The sequence below is a fragment of the Astyanax mexicanus genome, chromosome 2 (assembly GCF_023375975.1).
Source record: "Astyanax mexicanus isolate ESR-SI-001 chromosome 2, AstMex3_surface, whole genome shotgun sequence".
Taxonomy (NCBI): Eukaryota; Metazoa; Chordata; class Actinopteri; order Characiformes; family Acestrorhamphidae; genus Astyanax; species Astyanax mexicanus.
This window is the reverse complement of record NC_064409.1, coordinates 57,841,120-57,866,628: the sequence shown is the minus strand read 5'-3', so window position 1 is coordinate 57,866,628 and position 25,509 is coordinate 57,841,120. Positions and strand designations below refer to the sequence as shown.

At 37.4% G+C, this 25,509-nt stretch overlaps 1 protein-coding gene across 1 annotated transcript; it reads right to left on the bottom strand.

The window, feature by feature from the left end:
• Positions 1 to 1,760: 1,760 nt before the first annotated feature.
• Positions 1,761 to 24,129, bottom strand: ca12 (carbonic anhydrase XII). The gene is made up of 9 exons (XM_007228253.4): positions 23,812 to 24,129; positions 19,702 to 19,722; positions 12,366 to 12,545; positions 9,549 to 9,691; positions 6,724 to 6,819; positions 6,567 to 6,630; positions 6,302 to 6,459; positions 5,115 to 5,241; positions 1,761 to 4,431 (listed from the first exon to the last, which is right to left on the bottom strand). Exons 1-9 carry the CDS (start codon positions 23,867 to 23,869, stop codon positions 3,749 to 3,751), a joined length of 1,530 nt encoding a protein of 509 aa, XP_007228315.1. The 5' UTR covers positions 23,870 to 24,129; the 3' UTR covers positions 1,761 to 3,748.
• Between the last annotated feature and the right edge of the window lie 1,380 nt (positions 24,130 to 25,509).

The following is a 25,509-nucleotide window of genomic DNA, read 5'->3' as shown; positions in this document are numbered from 1 at the left end:
CCCACGGCCACTGCGGTACAGCATGACTAAAAGTATATGACAAGTTAAGCACCATAAGATTATGATTGTACAGCATAAAGTCTAAAATTAGTAACAGCTACGCTAACATGCCGGGGCTGTATGTTGAATCTGAAATCATCAGCAGTTGCAGCATCACCACCGAAAGAGACAGCTCTCTGACGCAGTTCACTGGCCTCACGTCAGTTGGCTGCCTCTTACTCATTCATACACACAGTGTTAGGACTATCACTGTGAATGAAGACGTTATCACATCCACAAAACACATGCACATGCTTGGGATGGCAAACAGTAACTATGCTTAAGCATTATTACCCCATTACATGTTCAAGATAAAACGATTTTCATTTAGGTATTTAATTTATTTATTTCCCTTTTAAATCATACAGCCACATTCATATCAGAATATAGAATATTCTGATATGAATATATATATATATATATATATATATATATATATATATATATATATATATTCATATCAGAATATAGAATATATATATATATTCATATCAGAATATAGAATATATATATATATATATATATATATATATATATATATATATATAGAATATAGAATATATTAAAATCCTTCCAATTATACTACACTGTAAAGTGGCTGATTACAGAGCATCTTTTTAAGTTTACTCAGCTTAGTTTACTCAAAAACTTCATAGTCCTTACTCACATTTTAAAATGTCATAAAAAAACTGTCAATAAGCTGCAGCCTAAATGGCTTAAATAATTAAGTCAGATATTCGGTCTGTGCATCTCCCTCCCCAATATTACATTGAAGAAGAAGGTCCTGTTCATGGAGATTTGTGGTGCTGATGGTGATTTAAAATGATCTCTTGTCTCTAGACAAGCAGGCAGTTAGACAGTTGCACCACTCTAAAGCTGAAAAGCCATGAATTTATCAGTGTCCAAAAAAGAAAAGAGAGGTAAATTTACTCAGAACTGGGCTTTTTTGCAGTCTAATTTCACAGCTCTAAAGTGGCACAACAGTCTAACTACCTGCTCCTTAAATGTAAGGAAAGTTAAGTTAAAATTTCTGTAAGCACTCCATAATCAAAAGCCTCCAAGTTTGGGGTACATCATGTTATAGTGGCAGTTGTAGCCTACAGATGGAAATAGGCAGTAAAATGAGAGAGAGGAATTCTACAAAATGATTTTAAGTTTTAAGCTTAACTCGATATGTAATGTTAAGACACAGAACTTTTGACTAAACTAAGTTGACTTACCCCAAAACAATGTATAATCATAACTTATAATTCACTTAATATTTTATGATGGCCTTTTACTGTGCATAGTAAGATCAATGCAGACATACAAATAATATTTTTGTTAAAATATTTACTTTAATATGATTTTTTTTCTATTATTATATTTTTTAATTTTTGTTTATATGTATAATTTTTGGCTTTCACCAAATGAAATGTTCATACATCCACACAGTACTGTTTCCACCTTTATGTAATGAAACATAAAACATACCCCAGCTCATCCAAGTGAAGTCACCTTAGCAAAGACAAGAAAGGGAGAAAAATAAAGAAGAGCAGTTTGAATAGAAAAGAATAGGGGACTGAAAAGAGAAAAAAAAGAAACTGAAATTTTGGAAACAATCTCAATACTGACAAGACAATTCGTCAATATTGATGTAAAGTTGAACATTAAAAAATACATTAAAATAATACATTAAGGTACTTTATAAGTGAGATCAACAAAACAACAAAAAACACTGCTTTATTGCTCCATGTAATGCATTTATTTTACAGTTTATGATCAAGAAACTTCACATAAAAAGTGTGTCAATCCGTTAAATGGTCCTGTTCGAGATTTCTGGTCTAAACTCACGCCAAAAGCAGCCACAACATAGGAATGTTTAAAAGCTTAAGCACCATAAGTTTAAATCTTTAGCTGCCTTTTTCCATATTGCATGTCTCTAACCTCTTTACTGTATAATTACTGTCACTGAAGTAAGCTTTCCCTATAAAATGCTGAAATATTTCCTTGCCAGTTGCTGTAGCCTATGTGATGTTTAAATAATTCAGCCTGGATATTCCAGAGAAAAGTGCGCTAACTGTTAGAACAGCTGTTTCATGTCTAGACTATTACTGGAATTAGGAGGTCCTGGAGTTCAGTGACAGAAAGGAACTAAGATGAAATGGTAAAATTATCATTAAAATCGGATGTGTCATCATACGTGTCAATGTTGGAGGAGAATTTGCTTATATAAAGGTATAGTAATATAGTAATATGGTTAGGATGGTCTGCAGGGACACATTTGTAACCAATTAAACTGAACTGTACACCTCACTAGTTTTTTTCCCTGCAGAGTAAAATAAGTAGATTAAGAAGAGTTGCAGGTTTATACGTCATAGAGGTAAATGGTCTTAAAAGGTATGAATGAGTATTAATGAGTAAAAAAAATATTAATAGAATATAATGAGTGTTAGAAGATTTCTTAGATGTATTACCTTGGAAATTATTTTATTAAAATGTATTTGGTCATGTTTGCATACTGTGTTTTAAAAGGCGATGTTTTTTGTTGGCAGGCAGTAAAATATCTCACTGTGGGAGATTTAGCTGAGTGAATACCGTGTTCATATTTTGTAACAGGTAAAGGTAAAAAAATAATTTTGACATTACTCACTGAATTAATTTCTATTTAAATAAAAATTAATTCAGATTTAATTAAATTTTAATATAATAAGAGCAGAACAATCACAATACCTTATCTTTTGATTTGATACTTCATGAACAGCTTATAAAGTATGAAATTTGAGAAGCTAATTCAAGTTGAATGGATCCCTGTATACTTTAAATAACTACATAAAAAATCCTGTTAGGGGTTGAATGCTGCTGCTGCTACAATGTTTTTTGTTCTGGTTTCTGCAGTTAATCCATAAAGCTGTCAATGCTATAAAGTTTATATTGCATGAAAGAAAACCTGTGTCCTTAAATTAATATTTACTAGCACTTTTAATAAATATAACATCAAATATAACACATTTCTCCCAAGTGTTATGACTATCCCTGATAAGACATGTGCTTGTTCCAGATAAAAAAAGAGTATATTGTTGGGCTCCAAGCTGGCGCTATGATAAGGAGATCGCTGGTTTGAATCCCGGTCATGTTGCTTGCCATCTCAGGGCTACCTGACCCCTGAGAGAGCACAATTGGCCTTGCTCTCTCTGGGTGGGAAGATGGCACTTTCTCTTCTCACATCACTAAAAGGGTGATGTCCGCAGCATAAGGCATCTGTGAGCTGATGTATCGCAACTGAGCTGATGTATCGCAACTGAGTTGCTGCGCTTTGCTCCATGCAAGCTGTGTTTATTGTTGAGATGTTTAACTTTGCTGTAACATGGCTGACACATCATGCACTGTTCTATTTCTGTGACTAGTAGAGATTTTGAAAGCAGCATAAGATTAAAGTACCATCATTGCATAATTTCAAATCAATAGAATAGGATAGAATAAATAGAATAAGACTTCTGTGCGTCTGCAGCTACATAAATATCCTGAAATCTGCTATTATAATTCTGCTACTACTTTTGTCTAGATATTGCTGAAGCAAAAGAAAAAAAAAACAGATAAAAGACAGACTAAAACCTTAAATAGAGTTTTGTGAGAATCTGTGATGTCCCACAGCATTCAGAATTGAAGTAAATTCTTTGCTGCCTACTGTAATGTGCTCTGCTCTGGTTGTGAGATTGTATTCTGGTTGCTAATCTTCATACTCTACAGGAATCTGTCTGTAGAAAGGGGGGAACATGTTGTGGGCATTCTTCAGAGCAGTAATTGGGGTCTGTCCTGCCAGCTTGGTCAACGCTGAGCCACGGTTCGGTGTCATGGATCTCGGCAGAGGCATGGTCTGCTGTCTATCCGTCCTGGTGGCTTTGGTTAGGGACTGCTCCAGCTCTGCCGCCTCATCTGTAGGTCTGGTGCGGAGAAGACACCTTATGGTCTGCAGGTCCAAATCAGATTTGCACTTTAAATAGCTTCTAAGGTTTAGCTCTGGGAAGACAACTCTTTTCAGAGCATGGACCATCTCCTCGTTTGCGTGACGTCTCAGCAGCTGAAAAGATACGTTCTTTTCCATAGATATAAAACACAGTGCATCCTCATTTATACCAAGCTTTGCCAGACTGAGGCTTGGGTCTGTGTTCTTTAAGACCGGGAGGTTTTTTCCATTGGGGCCCGGCACCTTGTTTCTCTGTTTTTGGCTCTGCTGGTGGATCAGATCATTCTTCCACTCCTTAGGAGCCCATGGCTTGCGTTTGATCTTTGGCAAAAGTTGGTGGAGTTTTTCATCTGCCAAGTCTGCAAGGTCTCCCTGCAGCAGCTGTTGGATGACCTGCCTCCTCTGTGTGGGAGATGCCACTGAAAGAGTACCACGCAGCGCCCAGCCTGTACCAATCACAGCGTGTAAAGAAGGTCAGTCACTGTATCTTAACTCAATGCGGAGGCTTTCTTTCAGCCATGCGCCTCAGGTTGGGCAAGCAGCAGAGTTGAATTTCAGCCATTTTTGACCAGTTTGGCGTATTCATGCAGTTGAGAAGAAAGAGACGTTGCAGAAGGAACCATAAGCAGCAGATGAAAGCAAGTTATAAAGCTATGCTGGCAGATTGCATCTTAATTTGCAGGAAAAGAAATCAAACAGAAGGAATCTGCTGTGCGTTGACTATCTCCGGTGACGACAGCTGCTCGAAGCGTACTCTCTCCTACTATTCAAGTCTATGGCCTTTAGAGTAAACTCCTGTGGTGGGCAGCCACTGCCTAAACCAGGGGTTTGAAAGACAGATTTATGTCCACTGAAGCATCTAATTTAAAACCCCCAAACATTTGAAGGTACAGTAGTTACAATCGAAAAAGGTCATTGACAAAGATTACAAGAAAGTGCACAGCGGGCCAGTCATATAACATCCTATAAGCAGCAAGCGAGGAAAAGCCACTTTGACAGCCTGTCTTTCATCAGAGACCATGCTTTATCACTCTGTCAAACCAGACAGTAAATCATACAGCCAGTTAGCAGGTGACACTTCACCACAAGCATCCCGAACACAGTGAGCATGCTGCCATATTTTACTCACCATCCTGGAAGGACACCAACACCACTCTGTTGTCCATTAGCTGTGGCTTACGGTAGTTGCCAAGCATGGGCATCGGGGCCACCTCTTGAGCATGCGAAGAGTACAGAGCAGTGGCCAGTGCCAGGTACTGTAAACACAAGCCAAGAACAGAAACATAGCATTATACAGCGACAGCTGCCATATGTGCATAGTCTTTGCAACACACTAGTTAGCTCATTAGCAACTGTCTTAAAAATTCCACAATTCTATAAAAGGATACAAAACCTGCTGCTTTTCATTTAAAGCACAACTCCATCTGTGTGTTATGAGTCAGAGGGTTTATGTTCTTTTTGTATTGTTTGTTAACCCTCCTATTATGATTATTTGTCAGGAACAGCAATGATTCCTGATAAAAAGATGTCTGAAACTGAAGCAGTGCAATTGTTTTTTTACTTACTCCATTGCTAATTATTCAATATCAATATTTAGTGCAATGATGTTCCTTACCTCTAACAGGTAGTGGTTCAACAAGTTCACTTGTTTGTCATTAAAAATATATATATGTTTAAACGTTTTAAATGTTTCACTACTTTATTACTTTTAAAAGACCAACATATAAAACAATAGTTTTACATAACATTAAAAATAACACTGCAATTTTGTTTTAGTTTAGTTTTTGCAGGGGGGTGGTTGCAAATATGTGAGATGAACCATTTTTATATTATATGTTGATTACACTAATTAAGGCAAGCAAAATAATTTTTTAGAGGGAAAAAAGCTTTTAACTATTTTTTTTCTAGATTTTAAAACTTTAAAACGGGTCAAATTGACCAAGAACATAACAGGAGGGTTAAAGTCATTCTAAGTAAGCGATAATCAGCTGTATGCAACTTATAAGCCAGACTGATTGAAAGTATATCTTTAAGGTTTAAATAAGCCTTTGTAATGTCTCGCTTTCAGGCATGCACAGTTCTGCTGCCCAGGTTTACTGCCTGGACATTACCCAATCTTTACCAACCCCCCCCCCCACAGTAAAAAGTGCAGGTAATGTAAAAAGAGCAGGTAATTCACAGTGAGTCATGCTGATCCTCCAGCATGTTCTACACAGGTACCATCCCTAGCTTAAACCATGCGGCTCATTTCCTATAGTGTATGATTCTTTAGAAATTTCACATGTAAAAACAGCTTTAGACAATTGTAGAGAGTACCTGTCTGAGTGAGATGGTGACAGGCTGTCTGAACACTGTCCACAGCACACTTGGGAAGCAGGGTGGTGTGGTGAGAGAGCCATCATAACGGTAATATTCATCCAAACGAGAAGGCAGCAGTTCCCGGATGTTGAATGCTGGCACTTGCACTTTCTGGTCTATTAGATTTTAGTAGAAAAACAAAAAAATTACATTGTCATTGTATACAGACATTGTATGTGTGTAGTACAGTGATTTTAGAATTTCCTTCTAAATATAAACATACCTCTATATTTTATGCCATTGACATATTTAAAGAACTTCTCAAAAGCAGGATTGAACTCGCCAACCTATGTTAAGAAAGAAACATAAAAGAATAAATATTTCACAACTTGACTAGACTACTTATGTTTTGGAAATGTTGTCAAATATTACATCATTACCTCAATGAAAACTCCTAGCACAGCAAGACCATCAGACTTGTCCACTGCCATGGAGATGTTGGGATACTTGCCAGAGTTGAAATGTACCACATGCATCTAGGAAGAACAGAAAGAAATGGTCTTTGGACGTTTACAAGACAATGCCCATCCACACACTGCTGCTGTCTCAAGAGCTTGCCTTAAAGTCACAGATGACAGAGGTTATGCCAAGGATATCTACATCCAGTGATGGGAATAACGGCGTTACTGACGCCGTTACTTTTTTCAGCAACGAGTAATCAAACTAATTACTCTGACTGTCACTATAGCGCCGTTACTGTTTCCGCCACCCTGTTACTTCATGTTACTTTAGCCGCACAATTAACTTTTTATTTAACTTTGCGCGTACAGACAAAGGCGCAAGTGTGTGTGTGTGTGTGTGTGTGTGTGTGTGTGTGTGTGTGTGTTCGTTGTGTGTGTGAGTCGCAATGGAGGGGAGGATAAGATAACCGCCTAAGCAATGATTGTTGTCTTTGCTGTCATGCACTCAATTTATCTTGCTTATGAAACACGCTCTGAGAAGGTGTGTGTGTGGGGGGGGGGGGGGGTTTACAGGGGTGAGTAACACAAAAGTAACGCAAAAGTTACTTTTACTGGTGACTCATTTTTTGGAGAAGTAACTAGTAACTATAACTAATTACTTTTTCAAAGTAACATGTAAAACTCTGTCAGCAGTTCAAAAAGAGGTGGTGTCTGACTTCATATGTATCGGAGGAGGCATGTGCTAGTCTTTACCCTCATGGTGTTGGAGCATCACTAGTGATAGGGGGAGTCCTAATGAGTGGTCTGGGTAATTGGCCGTGTAAATTGGGGAAAAAATGGGGAAAAACATTAGAAATAAAATTATTTAAAAACAACTATTGCTCTTATGGGTTAATACAATCAGCTCTTCAAAGCAATTTTACAAAATCTAGTTAAAACTATTTCTAGAATAGTAGGCAAGTAGGAAAGAAAGGGAAGCCAGAAACAGTTTTAATGTTCTTAATTTTGAAATAAACTTTGAATAAGTCGGTTTCCACAAGCTTTCACCCATATAGTGTATTCTCTTGGTATTCTACAGTACTCTCTCCATGAACTTCTCTGGGTTCTCTGTATTCTGGCATGTTTCTGGCATCAGCAGGGTGATGTGTGGGTGGTAATTGATCTGAAAGAGACAGGTGGGTGTTATTTTGCCACAAGGAAATATAGAGTAGTTGTGCAGGCTGCCACATGTACCACAATAAGCAGGGAGCAGACACCAACATAAACACAGGACAGGATCCCCGAAGAACCAGAGAAACCGACCAGAATTTGAGATTGATGGGCTCGTGGCCCCAAAAGCAGAAAAGGCTCGCTTGTAAAGGTTTTGTATGAATTGTGTCAGCAAAGACTGCAAATTCTTTGATGCAAACACATAACCATGTACTGGAATTTAGCCATTGCCTACACCCAGTATATTTATAGGCTGGGTGTAGGCTATGGGAAAATGGGGGACAATTTCACTACTTCGGGGAAGTGCTCATTTGAACATGATTCTCCCTTTTCAAAGCGGAATGTCTTCAAGAGCTACCAGGATCTGTGGTCAGGGAGACAGAGCAAAAAAGAGGGAAGAAAATTCCTCAGTCCTTAACGTGTCTAGAGAGAAAGGAACATCAAACCACAGGATGCCCCAACTTCTCCCTGGGAAGAGAAGCATTGACCCCATAAAGAAAGAGCACAGTCTGCACTATCCTGTCACACATACACACACACCAGCACTCGCTTTGTCTTTAAGACCCTTTTGTCCTTCTTTATTAACCTGATGGTGATTAAAGCCTTTTAACCTTTCATTTAAACAGTATGGCTCTTACATCTGATATATTTTACATTGACAAGTCATTGGATAGCAGTAAGTAAATTGTAAATGACTTAAGCATATCCCACAGGTAATTTATATAGCTTTTTAAAAGGTAAATAAAAACGTTTTTCTGGGATTAAAAGTGTAAAGGTGCACAGCTTTCAACACGTGCGTTTACAAGCATGTGCCCAACCATGTGGATGGAGGCCATGCTGTTACCTCGTGTTTACTCCTGTTCCCCCTTGCACTCCCCCTCCCCCTTGCACTTATCAGGCAGCAGCAGCCTGTCACTTACACAGACACAGAGACAGCGCTGTGTATCTACTTCATGTGTCAAGAATCAAAACATTGCAACATTACGTGTTTGATTTAATTGCCTTAAGTGACATCGCACATCCTGCGATGTGACTATTGCCCATGCACACATCGCAATTACAATGCTTAAACAATATATCTTGCAGCCCTATTAGACATTTATATATATAAGACAGTTATATGTATATTCATATTTAATGGCTTCAGTACAACAGGGTAGGCCAAAAGCCCCTGTCATATTATACAGCTTGATTTTAGGGTGCATTTATGTGTAAATCACATACACAAGTGTAGTTCAGAGGAATGCTTGACAATAGCACAGTACATCAAATTGTATATCAACAATATTTGGACACGCAAGTGCTTGTTTCTTCAGCCCTAAATCAAAAAGCTGCATAGTCTCTTGTTGAAACATAAGGATGGGTTGTGATGGTATCCAAGCCACAAGACCAGACACCAAATAAGCACCCAATTATGAAATCTAAATGTGCTAAAAGCACTTTCTCCTTCTACCAAAGGGTGGATGCTTCTAAAAGTATGCCAACAATTTCAAACTCAGCTGTTTCTTCTGCCAAATCCTCTGGGTGAGCATCATAAATGTAGTGTTTTATGGTGTTTGCATGTTGTGTGTGAGAGAGAGAGTGCATTTTCTCACCTCAGCTGCAAACTGCTTGCCATTAACCGTGTGTTCAGAGCCAGCCTGCACATTTTGGGTGCCCCAGTGGAAGTGAAGCTGAGCTGCTGAATAGCGATGGGGCAGGCCAGTCAGCTGCATATAGGATGGTAAAGACAGCTGCACTGTGAACACAAACCACACACACACACACACACACACACACACACTGCCAAAATGAAATAAAGCCATTTACAGCCTGATGCCATAATACTCTGCACTGAGACTAATGGAAAAAGTGAATTCACAAATTTAAATAAAACCTAACTTACATTTATATGTATGTCTTTTAGTAGACACTTCAGCTACTGTATGTTCACAAAGCAGGTAAAAGTGGCCCACATTCAATTTTCTGAACAAATCTTTAGTTTATAGTTTGAACATATAAAATTTTATGTTTTTTTGCCATTTACACCTGTCCCACATATAACATAAAAGATCAGATTTGGGCCACATTTACCTGCTTTGTGAGAATAGCCTTAGTTTAATGTACTTAAAAAAAAACGTACAACAAAATCGTTCTGAACAACTAAAAAAAATTTAGTTCTAGGATAACTTGTAGGATCAAACAAAAATATAAGATGAAAACCACAGTATCAAAGGTCTAAAAGTCTTATAATTCCAATAGAAACTGTGCAGTAATGTATACATCATCCTTAGACACTGAATTCTCATGTATGTTCCAAGATCTGTGTTTAGCACAGTGTATAAATTAGGCTTCTAACATTGAATTCAGCAAGAAAAAGCCTGATATACCATCATGGACCGAAGTAAAACACTTATTTTAGTCGCTTTAGACTACTTAAGACTACAGAGACTATTATTAAGAATCCCAACGTCACTTCTGTTACCATGGGCTTAAGTGAGAGTATGTCTCTGCTTTCTCAAAACACCAAGCCACTGAAACCACAGGGCTGCTCTGAGATCAGTACCAGTGATGCAATTAGCCAGCCAGGATGGCCAGCAGTGCACAGAGTTCAAAGAGCGCTTCGTCAGCATCCCCGGGGCGCAGGCTTCTTATTGTGAGCGGCAAACGCTTAGGATTTCACCTGGCATACCAAACAGAAATGCCTGCCTGCTCTCAGATGCCTATCACATGTAGAAAAGAGGCAGTGATGAGACGAGACACGATGTACAGAGGACCTGGAGGTCTGTCAGACGTGCTTATAACAGCCATAGCTAGGCCTGTTTCAAAATAAAACATGTCTACAGTATGTTCAAAGAGAAGTCTAGACTTGCCAGCAATTAAAAGAAATTAGGTAGGTAAATACTCACGAAGTAAAATGTGACAGCACATTTTCCTTAAAACTGAAAATGCAGTTGAAGCTTATAAGCGAAGCAGCATAAGCTTTGTTGTTTAGCAGATTACCTGCAACGTGAGTCATGGCTGGGAACACTCCGTATTTTACTTGCCCAGAATATGAGCTGGTTGTTGCCCTTGTGTACACGCATGGTTATGGTAATAAGCGGGTGATTACAGAAAATTGCTGGGGTCCACATGCAAAAAAGATCCTCCTGTCATTTTCTCCATGTTCAGCTAGGAATTAGCCTTGAGAAGAAAGGCCATTTTAGCTATTGTGGCTGATGCATGTGTGCCCATTAGTATGACAACTGTTAATCTTCTGCTTTTCTGTCTATGAAGCCTTAGGAGTCATTTTTGCAGGTATAAGATTTAAACGTAAATATAAAACATATAGAATTACCTTATGATTTTAAGCCAAAAGTGAAATTAACCAATGAGAAACACAATGGACCATAAATATCCAGATACACTCATGGTCTAAAATGAAACATAGTTGGTAGTCATGCCAAACTGTCATGGAGTGACTCAAAATGGAAGCAGTTCATCTTCAGTGATGAGTAAAGCTTTTTCCTTGTTGGAGGCGACCAGCAAATCTGTGTGTGGAGGCCCTGCGGTCAGTACCAAGACCAACGGTTCATTGACAGCTCAATGTTATGTTAGTAAGGTCCTGCAACCTTCCTTTTTTTATACACATACTCTAGTGCACAATTCCAACAGGACACTTTGCTTTGAAGACACAGATGCTATGCCAGTCACATTGCCAGACCTGTCCCCAGTTAAAAATATGTGGAATTCTTTTGGACTTGCAATAGACACTACATCCTTACTGAAAAAACTGCAGAAACCGTGTATAAATTCAAGCTACATGGAATCGATTATTGCAAGCCACCATTAAGAACCTCTACAACTCCAGGCTGAGATGTCTGGCATGTTGCACATCCATTATAAACTATTTCTGTATGGGTAGGTAAAAAAAATATTACCTAAGGTTCCCATATCACAAACTTTATTCATTTAGTGTTCCTGGTAATATTTATCTTTCTTTCAAATAGCATTGCAATTCCACAATTTCTACTGGGTGCAACTATTGAACTATCCAGATACACTCATTGTCTAAAATGAAACATAGTTTGTAGTCATGCCAAACTGTCATGGAGTGACTCAAAATGGAAGCAGGTCATCTTCAGTGATGAGTAAAGCCTTTTCCTTGTTGGAGGAGACCTGTGTGTGCCCCCAGTTAAAAATATGTGGAATGCTATTGGACTTGCTATAGACAATCCACCCTTATTGCAGGGCACCATTAGGAACCTCTACATGATCTCTAGCATGTTGTGTCATGCACTGTACATCCATTATTAACTATTTCTCTGTGTAGCTCAAACAAAACAATAATTTTTATCTTTCTTCCAAATAGCATTTTCATCCCACACTTTCTTCTGGGTGAAACTATTTATATGACAATGATTGTATAAATCATTAAAAGAGGCTGGTCTTACCTGAGTGTCCATTGTTGCTTAAAGTGAGCTGCTCCCTGCTGGACAGGTTGTAGTTCTGAAGCTGGATGGCGAACAGGTTCGGATCATACCTTAGCAACTCTGGCTGGAAGTTTACTGGAGACTGGAATGCCCCACCACAGTATGGAAAGTGCTTGGGCCAGTGGTGCTCTCCATTAGGCCCTAGAACCAAAGACAATAAACCAAAAGCTTTAGCCTTTGTCATAACGCATTATATCTTTTTCCATTCTAAATGTTAAATAAACCAATTTAGTGACCCACACTGACTGGGCACTTTTCTCTAAATTGCTGTCCTTTTGAACTTGATGGAGTTCTGAATCTTTTACTTTGCCCACAAGTACTTCTTGGATAAAGCTCAAGGCGCCTGTGTCACACAAATGTTTACAGAATGCTGCCCTGCAGAAGGAGTGCCCTCAGGACAATGCCAATCCTCAAAATAGCACGGGTTTCTCGTGCTGGCTTTTCTCAGGCTGTCCGCAAAGCTTTGTTCAGGCCACTGAAAGTGTGTATCTGAAATGACCTTCTGTTTACAATGAGTATTATGTTAAGAGGTGAGAAGTATGTGGCTCAAATTCCAAATACCTTGGTAATCATGTGAAAAACTGCTTAAGAAACAAATTCTGTCAGCATTAATTCAGAGGCAGCTAGTGTCAGAAAAGAGTCTGTAGTTGGTTATGTTGCAGAGGGAGACAGAGATTGCTGGCTTGATCCAAATGAGAGGCTTGTATAATTCAGCGTTTACCCTAAAAAAGAGCCACGTAATGCAGGACAGGATAAACCGTCTTGTCTGGTAACCGTGCTGTCGTCTACCAGAGGAAACTGTACCACAAAACAACTTAAGTACAACCTCAGATCAGAAAATGTTGGGACAGTATAGAAATTGCACATAAAAAACAGTGTTTCTTACATTTACTTTGACTTAACTTTGACATTTTGACACAAAGGATATTAAGCATTGAGTTTCTTATGTATTAATTAGGCCCAATTTTCCTGAAAACAGGTATTAAAGTGTGCAACACTTGGAGTTATATTGTCGCATCTTTTATTTCAAAATTATCCCAACATTCTTTATTGGGAACAGGTAAGAACAGAAAGCAGGACAGTCCGGTAACTGTTTCCTTTTTCCACAATTGTAATGTAATATGTGCAGCATGTGGTTTTGCATTGTCTTGTTGAAAATGTATTTTTCTGTATTTAATGCATTTTCTGGAGATCCTCTGTCCATCATTGCTACGTAAAGCTTCCAATAAAGTTTAAAATCAAATTAGCAATTTTACCTAATTGCTTTTTTTTTAGCACACTGAGCCAAGACAACTAAAAAGACTAAATAGTATTAAATGTGCTTCTAATCTTCCCATGACAAAGACATTCTCTGTTATGCAACTCTGATTAGTCAGTTTGGATGAGAAGAGAATGGTAATCGGAGCAGTGATGGTGCTGACATTCTCTGTTTACAAGCCTTCTTTCTTTTCAAAACTGCACACATACTTCTGGGGACAGCCACTGCCATAACCGCTGCAATGAAAAGCCGTAGCTTGGCAGCCCTGCGCTTCTTCACAGTTCATGTTTTCTTTAACAAACAACAGATAATTAAACTTCTCTTCTAGTTACGTTCTAACAAGCAACAGGCTCCAAAAATAGAAGAAGGGAACATAAGAGAGGTCAAAATAAGAGAAGGAGCGGAGAGCCTTGAGCTGCAAGTGCTTCTGTGGAGTGTGAGACTCTCTGTGGATTTGCACTGTTTGGAAAGGAAGGTCAAGGAAGGCTGAAGGCAGGCAAAATGTCTCTATTAAAAGCAGCACATTCTGTTTGGTCATAATTACTCACTGTCCAGTTTGTTTGCCATTTTAATTGAGGCCAGTTTTAGCACTGTAATCACATAACCCTTACTGCCTGCTGGCATGGACAGCACTGCTCATGTTGAATGGCATCCTGCTACATCGTCACAGTGTCATGAATTCTGTGATTCCTACGCATAAGCAAAAATCGTAGGCAGATCTGTGAACTAAATATGTCACATGATGCCAGCGACTTAACCCTCCTGTTACGTCCAGCAATACAGCAATAATGTTCCCAGGTCCAACGTGTCCAACGCAGGTTTAACATTGTTTAACAATCCAATTTAGCTAAAAAGATTATTTTCTCTGCAAACATGATATTTAAAATAATAAAAATTATTGTAAACTATAGTCATTACTAATTAATAAATGTTTAACCTTTTATGAACAAACAAATTGACAAACAAACAAAATAATCAATAAATGGCCTCTGTTTTGGTCTAAATTAATAGTTTTACCTTTTCAAAACGGAAATGTCACTACTTTTAAAAGTATTAACAGGATTAAAAACAAAAAAAAAAACTGACAAGTTTCCATTGGTTAATTTGATTACACAAGATTACATCGGCTGGATGTGTAAATGTCAGTTTCGATTGCTTTTCAATTCATTGCCCAGCCTGAAGGAGATCATAAGTTCAGTCTCCAGTCTGTCTCCAGTCTGGGTACATCATGTACTAGGGAAGTTATGAATTACAGATGTGAATAAATAGTAAAAGAAACTGAGGGGGAGGAGCTACAATCATCTTTAAAAAAAAAAGCAACTTCAGCTGCAACTCATTTAATAACACAATTTAAACTGTAAGATGCAGAACTAAAATTAGGACAATGTTTGACTGAACTAAGTTGGGTTAAGTAAAATAAAACCCTTATGATATCTAAAGCAATTGAACAAACACTCTCCTTAGACATGGCCACGTACTAGCTTTATTAGAAGTCTAATTAAACTATTACGCAAATGGATAAATTCATAATTTTCTTCATTCATAATTTCTTCAATATACTAGCTGCAATCCAAATTTAGGATGCAGTCTTGGTAGGACAGGTCCCTGGTAGGTCAGTCCAATAAAAAGTGCATCTAAACAGCCTGTTTGTGTCACATAGGCCAGGCATAAGACAGAAACTTGCAGATACAAAACACATTTATTGAAAATAATAGACAAAAGGGGATAGTGAGGGACAGGCAGGGCCAGTAACAAAATAAAAGTATATATAACGTTTAGAACAGACTAACAGGTGTAAAGAGGCTTTGTGGTTATTACATGCATTACATTTCTTCACAATTTCTTCTGATGAAAATTGAAAAAAAAAATCTTCAATTTTCATCATACTGTTTTCTCATGTTGAGCACGCGCAGTGTATTATGGGTAAGACAAGGCTGAAAAGTATACATCAATTGTGTCCTTCAAATCACTCATCATGTCAGCTGCATTTCTTGACAGTATACGAATGGACAACAGCATAATGACTTGTTGCTTGTGGGCTATGAACTGTAGATGGACAAAGTACAGAAACACATTTATTAAAGAGAATAGACAAAAGGGAATAGTGAGGGACAGGCAGGGACAATAACAAAATGGCAGAATATGTAAACCACATAAGCCAAGCGGTCCAGGGTCAAACATGGAAAACCCTAATCAGAGGAAAGACTTAGTGAATGAATAAGACTAAGTGAGTGAATGAACAAAAGGAGTCGGTAACAAGGCAAAAGGGAAGTCAGAAACAAAAACAGATTGGTAACGGTAGGCAACACAAGGAAGCGTGTTGTATAAGAGATAGAGAACTAGGTGCAATACTCGGCAGGGAACAAAGGAAGGTGAAGAGGAATATACACATGGGTGAACAGTTGTTAGCAATCAGTAGCTGGGTGAGAGGGAACGCTGTAGCATCACATGATCAGTGGTGTGTGAGTGTTCCAGAGAGGGTGCATGCTGGGAACTGGAGTCCATGGGGGAAAGTTCAGAGTCCAGAACAGGCAGGCTGACAGCATCAGTACTGACAGTTTGGAACAGTCTAACAGGTGAAAAGATGTTTTGTTTTTATGTGATGCACTGAATTCATCAGATTCAAAACCCTGATGCTGGCCTACAAAGCAAAAAAGGGACCAGCTTCCCTCAAGCCCAACAGGAAAAAAAATATCCTGTCTCTTCTCTGTTCAGGACCAAGGTGGTGGAACGAACTTACACTGGGTGTCAGAACAGCAGAATTACTTGCAGTCTTCACACGCCGACTGAAGATTTATCTTTTTAAAGAGTTCCTAAACTAATCTTAAAAATATATATATATATATTTTGAAGTAAACAATGAAGCACTGTTGTAAGTTCTCTGGATAAGGGCGTCTGCTAAATACCATAAATTTAAATGTAGATGTAAATTTCTTCTGCCATTTTCGTGTTACTGTTTTCCTTTTTTTCGTCGTGTTGAGCATGCTCAGTGTATTGTGGGTAAGAAAGGGCTGAGAAGTATACATCAGTTGTGTCCTTCAAATTACTCATAATGTCTGCTGCATTTCTTGACTGTATACAAAGGGACAACAGCATAATGACTTGTTGATTGTGGGCTCTGCACTGTAGATGGAGAATATACACTTTGGAACAGCCTTCTCTGAAGTACCGGAAGAGGAATGGAGCCCATCTAGGATGCAGCTTACAGACAGCTAGTGTAAGTCCATTCTTAGGAATTAAAATGTGTGTCTCTTCACTCCTAATAGACACATTAGGTCCATATAAAGAAAGTGGCTGATCTTACAGCTTAATTAGTTCAGATTTACAAAGCCACCAGCTACTTGAATGCTTTCAGTCGACTTGGTTTCCCAAAGTCTTTGGGCAGTGGAATGTTATTTGTCCCCCCAGCCTGCGAGAAAAGAGGCTCTGACTCATCTGGAGTCAGCACAGAATACCATGGAGGCCTCAGGGCCAGTGGTCAGAGAGGACCACTCAGCTCAGTTTAGCTTGACAAGACAAGAGATGCTCCCCCAAGTGTGTGTTCCAGGGGAGCTGCGCTGGACCTCATTCTAGCAGCATAACCCATCAGGGAACAACTCTGGGAACTCGAACTCATAAACTCAAACTTTATGCTGGAGTGGACTGATTTTTTTTTTTACACTATATATATTTTTTTTTAAATCAGAGACACAAATAAGAATAAAATAATTACAAAAAATACACTCACATGCCATGAGACAGCAGAATGCTACTAATTGTTAGTATTTCTTCAGAAGACAACTTGGAAATACAGGTCAAAATATCTGTATATCTGATGTGAATAATTGAGTTTGAGTGAGCCCTGACAGTGGGTGCCTGATAATGAATGGGGCATTTCATTTCTAAAGTTGTGCAGGTTTTTATTTATTATACCATTCCTCAATCTACAATGTCACCAGTGTGCTGGTAATATGTCATAGAAGTTATTCAGCTTCCATGGGATGTGGCAAGGGATAATTGGAGAAAGGGACACAATACTGGTTCCTGTCCCAAGACATTTGCCACAATGTAGCTTTGGCATCAGTATTCCGCAGGCAGAGGGAACAATATACTGTGCAGCAGCTCTGTTCCATTCATTAGTACAGTATATTTAGTGAGTGGTAGAATCCAGAGGTGTACTTTGATGCCACACTGATTCATTTCTTAGATGCTGTGGTTTGGTTGGTTTTGATTGGGTGGAATGTTTTGTGCATTTGTGTGGACTAAACCTTACTCACTGTGCAAGTCATTGTGAAAATGAGGGAGTACAAGAGAGCAAGCTTTTAATTGTAAATGGGCACAATAGGCAGCACCAGATTATTTAAAGATTTAATAATATAAGAGTAATTATGCATTCTTCTGTTTTATGCCTAGGGAAGCAACTAAATTAGAATAAAGAGCCCTACAGTCAGGGGAACAATATATTCCTCAAAATATAGTCAGTATAGCAGCTCTTTATCACAGCTCATATGTGGTTTCTGGAGTATTATTTAAAATGGTCTGCCCTCAACAACTGCCTCAATAAGGAGATAAATCATGTGGTAGGGATGAAAAACAGAGTATTTTGGTAACGTTAATTAGGTGGAGAACATTTGCAGAGTAAAAGGTGAATTGGTTTAATATTTTCTTATAATACTGTGCTTTATATTTGATACACTAGAAAGGAATATTAATTCTATTTGTATTAATTCTAAAATGCAAATGTGTCATTCGGCCAACACAGCTCGAATAATGTCTTCTAATTCTGTCTTTGCTGCTCTGGCTTAGGAAAAAACGATGGCTTAGCAAAACTAGAGACGTGAGATTTTGCTGACATCGTACACATAAATAAGACACGCTTGTGGCAAGGTCAGAAAAGAGACAACACAGATGTTGAAGATGTGCAGATGTGCTCATGTCAGGAGCCCAGTGGAAGTTAGAGAAGGGTCAGATCCTGCATGAGCTTAAGTGAGGTCTCCAATTCCTAGAGATACTTGTTTTTCGATATTATGAAATTACTGCTACCAAGACAGTGTGAGCATCATGATATTTTAGCAATGGAGGAGATAATATTAAAATAGCCTATTCCTATGATAGGTCTTATGAAGAGAGGCAGTGCCAAGGCCATATATGTGTTACTAAATTAGCAGGTAGATGACTGGGAAATTACATCACTGAAAGAGTGAGTAATCACACTAATTTGCAGAAACTGGAATTTGCACATTGCTGTATTTAGAATCAAATATTTTAACAGTTCCAGTAAAGGATGATGAATTTGAACGATCTTTCTCTGGGGGAACTGAGGACATCAAAAAGAAGGCAATGGGAATTCAGCAGCTGTTTTATTGCTATCTGACCCCACATTCTGCTTTTCTCTGACCGAATGACCCCTAGGACAGCTAGAAAGAGAACAATATATTTGCCCTATATGGAACAAAGCATACTTTCCTATTACTGTGCCCAAGTCAAGTGCTGTTCATTATAAATTATGGATGAATTTTAGCTGAAAATAAAATGTAACATTGACATAATACAGAACACCAAATGCATTTTTTGCAGGTTTTCATTATTTTGCCACTTTAATTAACAATGTGCTCAAAATGTACAAGACTAAAGTCTTCTATTAGGTTGCCTCTTGTTATCCCTTCTATTATCTATATTCTCCTTGGTCTGGAATCTGCATGACTTCAGCAAATATACAGGTATCAAACATATTAACTTTTTCTAACAGCAAAATTCAAATGTATAGCTGCATTATTACATAGTATTAGTACTACTATTACCATGAACTTTATTTTTCCATATCAGTCTGAATAAGTTAAGAATATTGTAATATATACTTTACAATAAATGATTATGTTCGGTATATTATTTGTTATTTTCTCTTATTTGTGACACTGACACTTGCCAATTATTTGGTGCATCCCTAATATACATAATGGCCAAAAACAAACACTTTTATATACAGGTTAATTTCATTTTCTTGAAATCAAACAGGAATAATACGAAACCATTACTGATGAGCAATAACAGTTGACTTACCATTGTATCCCCACTTTCCACCTAAAACAGACAGAGAAAGAGATTCAGTGAATAAATTTAACATTAACTTTTAACATTTATTAACACAGTCAATAAAACACCTTAAACCTGAACGAGTCCTAATTGTAGGTAAGTTCTTAAAAATGTCAAATTCTTTAAAAAGGTTTCTCATTGTTCTTTGTGATCTAGTGGAATGACACAAGCAGAATCCTAAATCAGCTGAAATAATGCATTCCACCATCCCAACACTCTCTCTGGCTTCAGTCTGCTTCCCCGCTCTGTGCCAACCTATTTCAGTCAGCTCTGCTTCAAGCTGTGTGTCTGTCACCCAGTCTTCCCCACAGAGAGATTACTGGGTATCCACTGAGAATGTTTAATCTGAGCGCTGAGATGCTGTCAGGTCAAGGCAGTTCTCTGCTGAGAATCTGGTAACATTTAAAGAAGAAATATTGATAATATTGAAATAAGCGCGGCATGATATTGGAACAAAAACTGGGATATACGGGACATTGGGATGTTTTGTTGTTCTGCTAGCTGCTAAATATATATTGCAATATACCAAATACAGGTGTTTTCCCCAGTAGACTAGACGTCAATGATCCATCATGTCATGATATTAATAATTCTGTTATTATGTGTATCCAGTAATGGAATGAAATAAATAATTTTGAACAGATATAAATTTGCTCAAGTAGATAAATCATTAAAAAGTTAATATTCAAAAAGCTAATACAGTTGCACTAAGACATTGCACCCTTTGATATGACTTTGTACATGTATACATTGTGATAATGAAGTTAAAAATAATATATTTTACAGCCCAAACTAAAACTAAAAACTTTTACTTTTTGATATAATCTACATAATGTACATTTGGTAGGTATTTGTTATATTGTGTTCAAATGTCATGAGGAATAGGCCAACAGAAATGCTTTGAAATGAATAAAGTATTTTAACATTGACCTCTTTTGAAGTTAGTTATTCAGGGTATTCTTTCTTCATCTGCAAAGTTGCAGTGTTGGAAACATAAGGGTTACGTGTGTCAGCACCAGTAGAATACTGTATGCATATATATTTAGATCCCAGATAATGCTGCTATACCTGTTGCAACAAAAAGGGTGACAGACTAAACACAACTCCCACTAAAACAACAGTGATCAGCATTCATGCACTGAGAGAGGTCCTCTTAGAAACTGCAGAGCTTGACTCTTTCTAATGTTTTGATTCTAATTGCAAAAGGAAACAATTACATTTCTAATATGTATGCGCTCACTGGCCAAATGTCCTAATAACAGGAAGTGATAAAAAAAACTCTGCAATTTGGCCACACACCTTTTCCTTCACAAAGCTCTCTCATTCTGTATGCAGTTTAGTCTGATGCTGCTGTGAATTCTCTCACCTGTTTTGGCAAGATCTTCAGGCATGATATTAGCCTCACACTAAGTCAGCGTCTGGTTTAAACTGAGCATGACATACAGATTTCATTCAGCTTCCACTGTTCTTGTTAACTAAAAGCTACCAGGGTTTGTCTGTACTGCTAAACACAGAAATACATACAAAATAAATGTAATGTAAAGTATTTTCAGTTTGGGTGACTTTTTAATTGATCTCCTTTACTATTTTAAGCCAAATATCTTAATTTCTACTCCAATGCATTGTGCAAAAAGACACTTTGACTTGTGTGTGCACAAAATTGGACCATGTAAAACATATCAAAACAAACACACCAATTAGGGTACAGCATACCCATTGTTTTGAACTTGCTTTGACCTGATGGACATTGTGTGCTACACACTGTGCAAGCATGCACAACAGTTTAACATTTTCAGAGTGTTTTTATGGGATATAATGAGATACATTTAATATACAGATGGAATATATCAAACAAAAACACATTTGAAACTGTGATTAAAGTGAGGTTGATATTTAATGTAAACTTGTAACCAAGTTCCAGATAAATCTTAAACAGTTACTTTGTTTGCAAAACATTATTTCCTGATTCTACTCAATGAAAAGTGTTAGTGTTTTGTGTTTATGATCATTTTAATAGACGTCAGTATCTAATTACTAATAATTTATGATATTCTAATTAAAGAGAGAGACACTACACCTAAAACAAGCTGTTTATGCAAGAGTCTTTGGACATTAGAGCCATTTTAACCCTTTCAGGCTCTGCATCCATTACAATGGACATCATGTATTTTCTTCATTTTTAAATATTTTGTTCAGAATAGACCATAAACCAACCAATAAACAAGTTGCTAAACCAATGAAACAGTAACCTGGCCTCGCCCACTGCACTAGAAAAAAACAGTACTGCTTAAGCTTAATTAATAGAGGCTTTTTTTTACTAATTTAATGTGATTTAGAACACCTTTAATAATGTTTTTTTTTACTGTTTAGGGATAGTTCATGAAATAAAAAAGGTCGAAAAGAAACACAAAATATTACACGCAGGCTCCCAATGCAATAGAAATAATAATAATAAAAAATTAGAATGCATATTTTAGTTTTAGTAGTTTGACTTTTTTTTGCTAAATAGATTTTATAGTATTAGAGTCGGGTTTTCTGTGCATTACTGACAGAAAACAGCATTTTTACTTTTTTTTCTATCACTGGAGATAATTCAGGTCTGAAAGGGATAAACAGTGATGCTATTACTTTCTATACTTAAGTACATTTGAAGTCTAACGGATGACTTTAGCCTGAGAAAAGTTTACATTAGTTATCTCTAATTTAAGTTAAGTGCACATGCTTTGGGTAATTAATCCACCACTGCTATGCCCATTCATTATAAAAGCCTGCTAATAAGTAGCTAATATGTGTGTGCCATAGATTGTTGATTGCAAATGGCTAGTAGCATCTAGTCTTGTAGTTTCTGCACCTAAAAGTCTAAATCTGGTGTCTAAAAGTATAAATTAACTGTCTTTTTGGTGACTGACTCTCCTCCCATTTTAAACTCTGTGAGATCTTGATCTGAATTTAACTCAGAAAAAAAACTAAAAGCCAAACTTAATCAAATCCATGTTCAGCTAGACCATGACAGCCTGTTAAAAGAAGGATAATGATTTGTAATTGAACCAGACTCTAGCTGGTGTGACTACTATTAAATTAGAACTGCTTATAGACTGTTTACATCTTGTTGAGTCTAAATGGCAACATCTCGTTTTAGGCTCAGCACCTAAAGGTCTCAATCTGGTGATGTGTCTAGCAACAACTGTGTCTCTGAGGATACTACACCTACACCCATATCAAACTCTGTATAAACCTAAGGTGAGATCTGGAAGTGGCAATAATCTAATTCTAACTCGAAGAACTTTAAATTAATAATTTAATACATGCAAACTAACAAAAACCTACAAGATACAAACAGATGCACAGTTAGCCCATGTCAGCCTGTACACAGCAAAATTGGCATTCTTAACCCTCTATTGCATTAATTACATGTTTTGAGAGGAAAAATATATTTTTTGAAAGCTGTGTATTTAGAAAACTTAAAATTAGATTTTCTGACTTCTGATGACAAACTGATCATTTATCATTTGAATCAAGTGTTTCAAAGCAAGGATGCACCCGAAACATGCAAGGTAGGATGAGGACACCAGGACCAAAGATGAGAATAAGTTCATGATTAATTTACAATAAGAATATAAGAATATAGTCAGAATATAAACTGCCAAATATAATTCTTTACATAATCTTGCACATATACATATTTTTATTTATTACCCACTTTTACTTTTTTAAGTAATTGTAATGGATGCAGATATTCCATGTAACATTATATTAAGAATAAATACATACATATACAAACAATTAGGTATGGAAAGTTGTAAAATCAAACAATTTAGTTTGTTGCCTCAACACTATTAGTCTTAAATGAATTGGGCTAACTCCAATCAACTCCAATTAAACAAACTGCACTTAAACAGTTTACACATTATTTAAAACAGCACATAAACAAGTCAAACGTGTATATAAACAAGAGCATTAGAGTACAATACTTAATAACTAAAATGACTAAAGTAATACACATTATAAGTGATAACCATAAAAGCTATTTTTAAAACATGAAGTTTTACACCCAGTAAAATATTTTTACAATCTTACCATTGGAAGACACTGGGAAAGCTATGAGGATCATTATTAACAGAGTGAAAGGCATCATGACCACGGTCTTCTTCTCTTATCACGCAGAAAGTGCCTCAGAAGAGAAATCATAACACCGTGTAATAGGAGCTGCCTTTTATACTAAGCATGACATGTTCAATCTGTCCAGCCCTGACGTCACTGCCATGACGGAACATCCACAGAGCGCGAGCGAGTTGTTGAGGCTGTTTGTGAGCCGTGACTTCACACGAAGCTAATTAACCAGCGAGAAGACAGACAAACACTGAGGCAAAGCGCCGTTTTTACACAGAGAGAGCGAGTCTGGAGGAGTCTTACCTCACCCAGGTCCAGAGCGGAGCGGCGGGGGGAGAGAGGGGGCTGCTGCTGCTGGAGTTCAGCATCGTGGCGGAGGAGCTGCAGACCCTTACAGCACAAACAGCGGATAATAAAGCCTGTCAGAACTCACCCACTCTGTGTTCAGGAGCTGAGCTTTCAGTCAGGCTACAGAAAGAGCATAAGTGCTAAAAAAAAAACACGAAATAAACGAGAAGGCTGCTGGAGAAACGAGGTGGAGTTACAGGCTGGTCACTTACTGGCACTCCGGAGAGAAGTTTTCTCCCTGGCAGAGCTGCAATAAAGGGATGGGCAAAACACCCAGTGTGCCCTTTAATCATTTACCAAGTGATACCATGACTAACAACAGCTCAATACTTTTGCATCTTTTTATATTCTTGTGAGTTTTACACTAAACACAGTAAACAGAAGTAGGCTGCTCTTATCTGAGGTGCAGTTAACTTGTAGTTTCTCTTGAGGTAACTCTTGGTCTTTTCCTTGTGCGGTCCTGATGAGAGCCAGTTTCATCATAACGCTTTTGATAGTCTTTGTGACTGCACATGAGGAAACTTTCAAAGTTTTTGAAAGGGTTCAGATTTTCTGACACTTTTTAAAGTATTTTAAGAAAAAAATACTTAAATACTCAAATGAAATTTAAGTAATTAACTCTTAACTAAAAGTAATTCCAGGTGACTTTAGCTCATAACTGAGATGACTGAGAAAATGCCAGGATGTGCAAAGCTAAGCAAGAGGTGCTACTTTGAAAAATAAAATCTTGAATATATTCTGGTTTGTTTAACACTTTTTTGTTTACTAAATTATTCCCTATAGTTTGATTGACTTTAGAATTAATGTGCAATACAGAATATTTTTAAATAATGAAAAAAAAACATTTAATTTTAAGGTGTGTCCAAAAGTTTATGTGGTTCTGTATTTTTTTTTAATGAGCTTATGGGACACATTTTATATATGCTGTAAATATATTTTCTTAAAACAACAACAACAATAATAACAACAAAACTTGGTACAAAATTTCTCCAAATGTTTTCATGCTGATTCAACTTAAAATGTATTGTTGCCCAGACATTTTGTTAAAGCACTATTGCAGCATCTTCCAGTTCATGCCTTGGTGGTTTTGGGTTTTTCCTGACTAGGGGTGGATGATATGGCTGTCACACTTTAGCCTGTGTCTGTCTTGTGTTTTTACCTCTTTTGGTTCCATGTGCTCCTGTCCTGTTTTCTGCTCTTGTGTTGTTATTGTCCGGTCTCTGCCCTAGCCCCACCTGCCTTATTTGTAACCCCACCTAGTTATTTCTCCAGGTGTTCCTCACCCTCTTTATGTATATATTGTTTCATTGTTTCTTG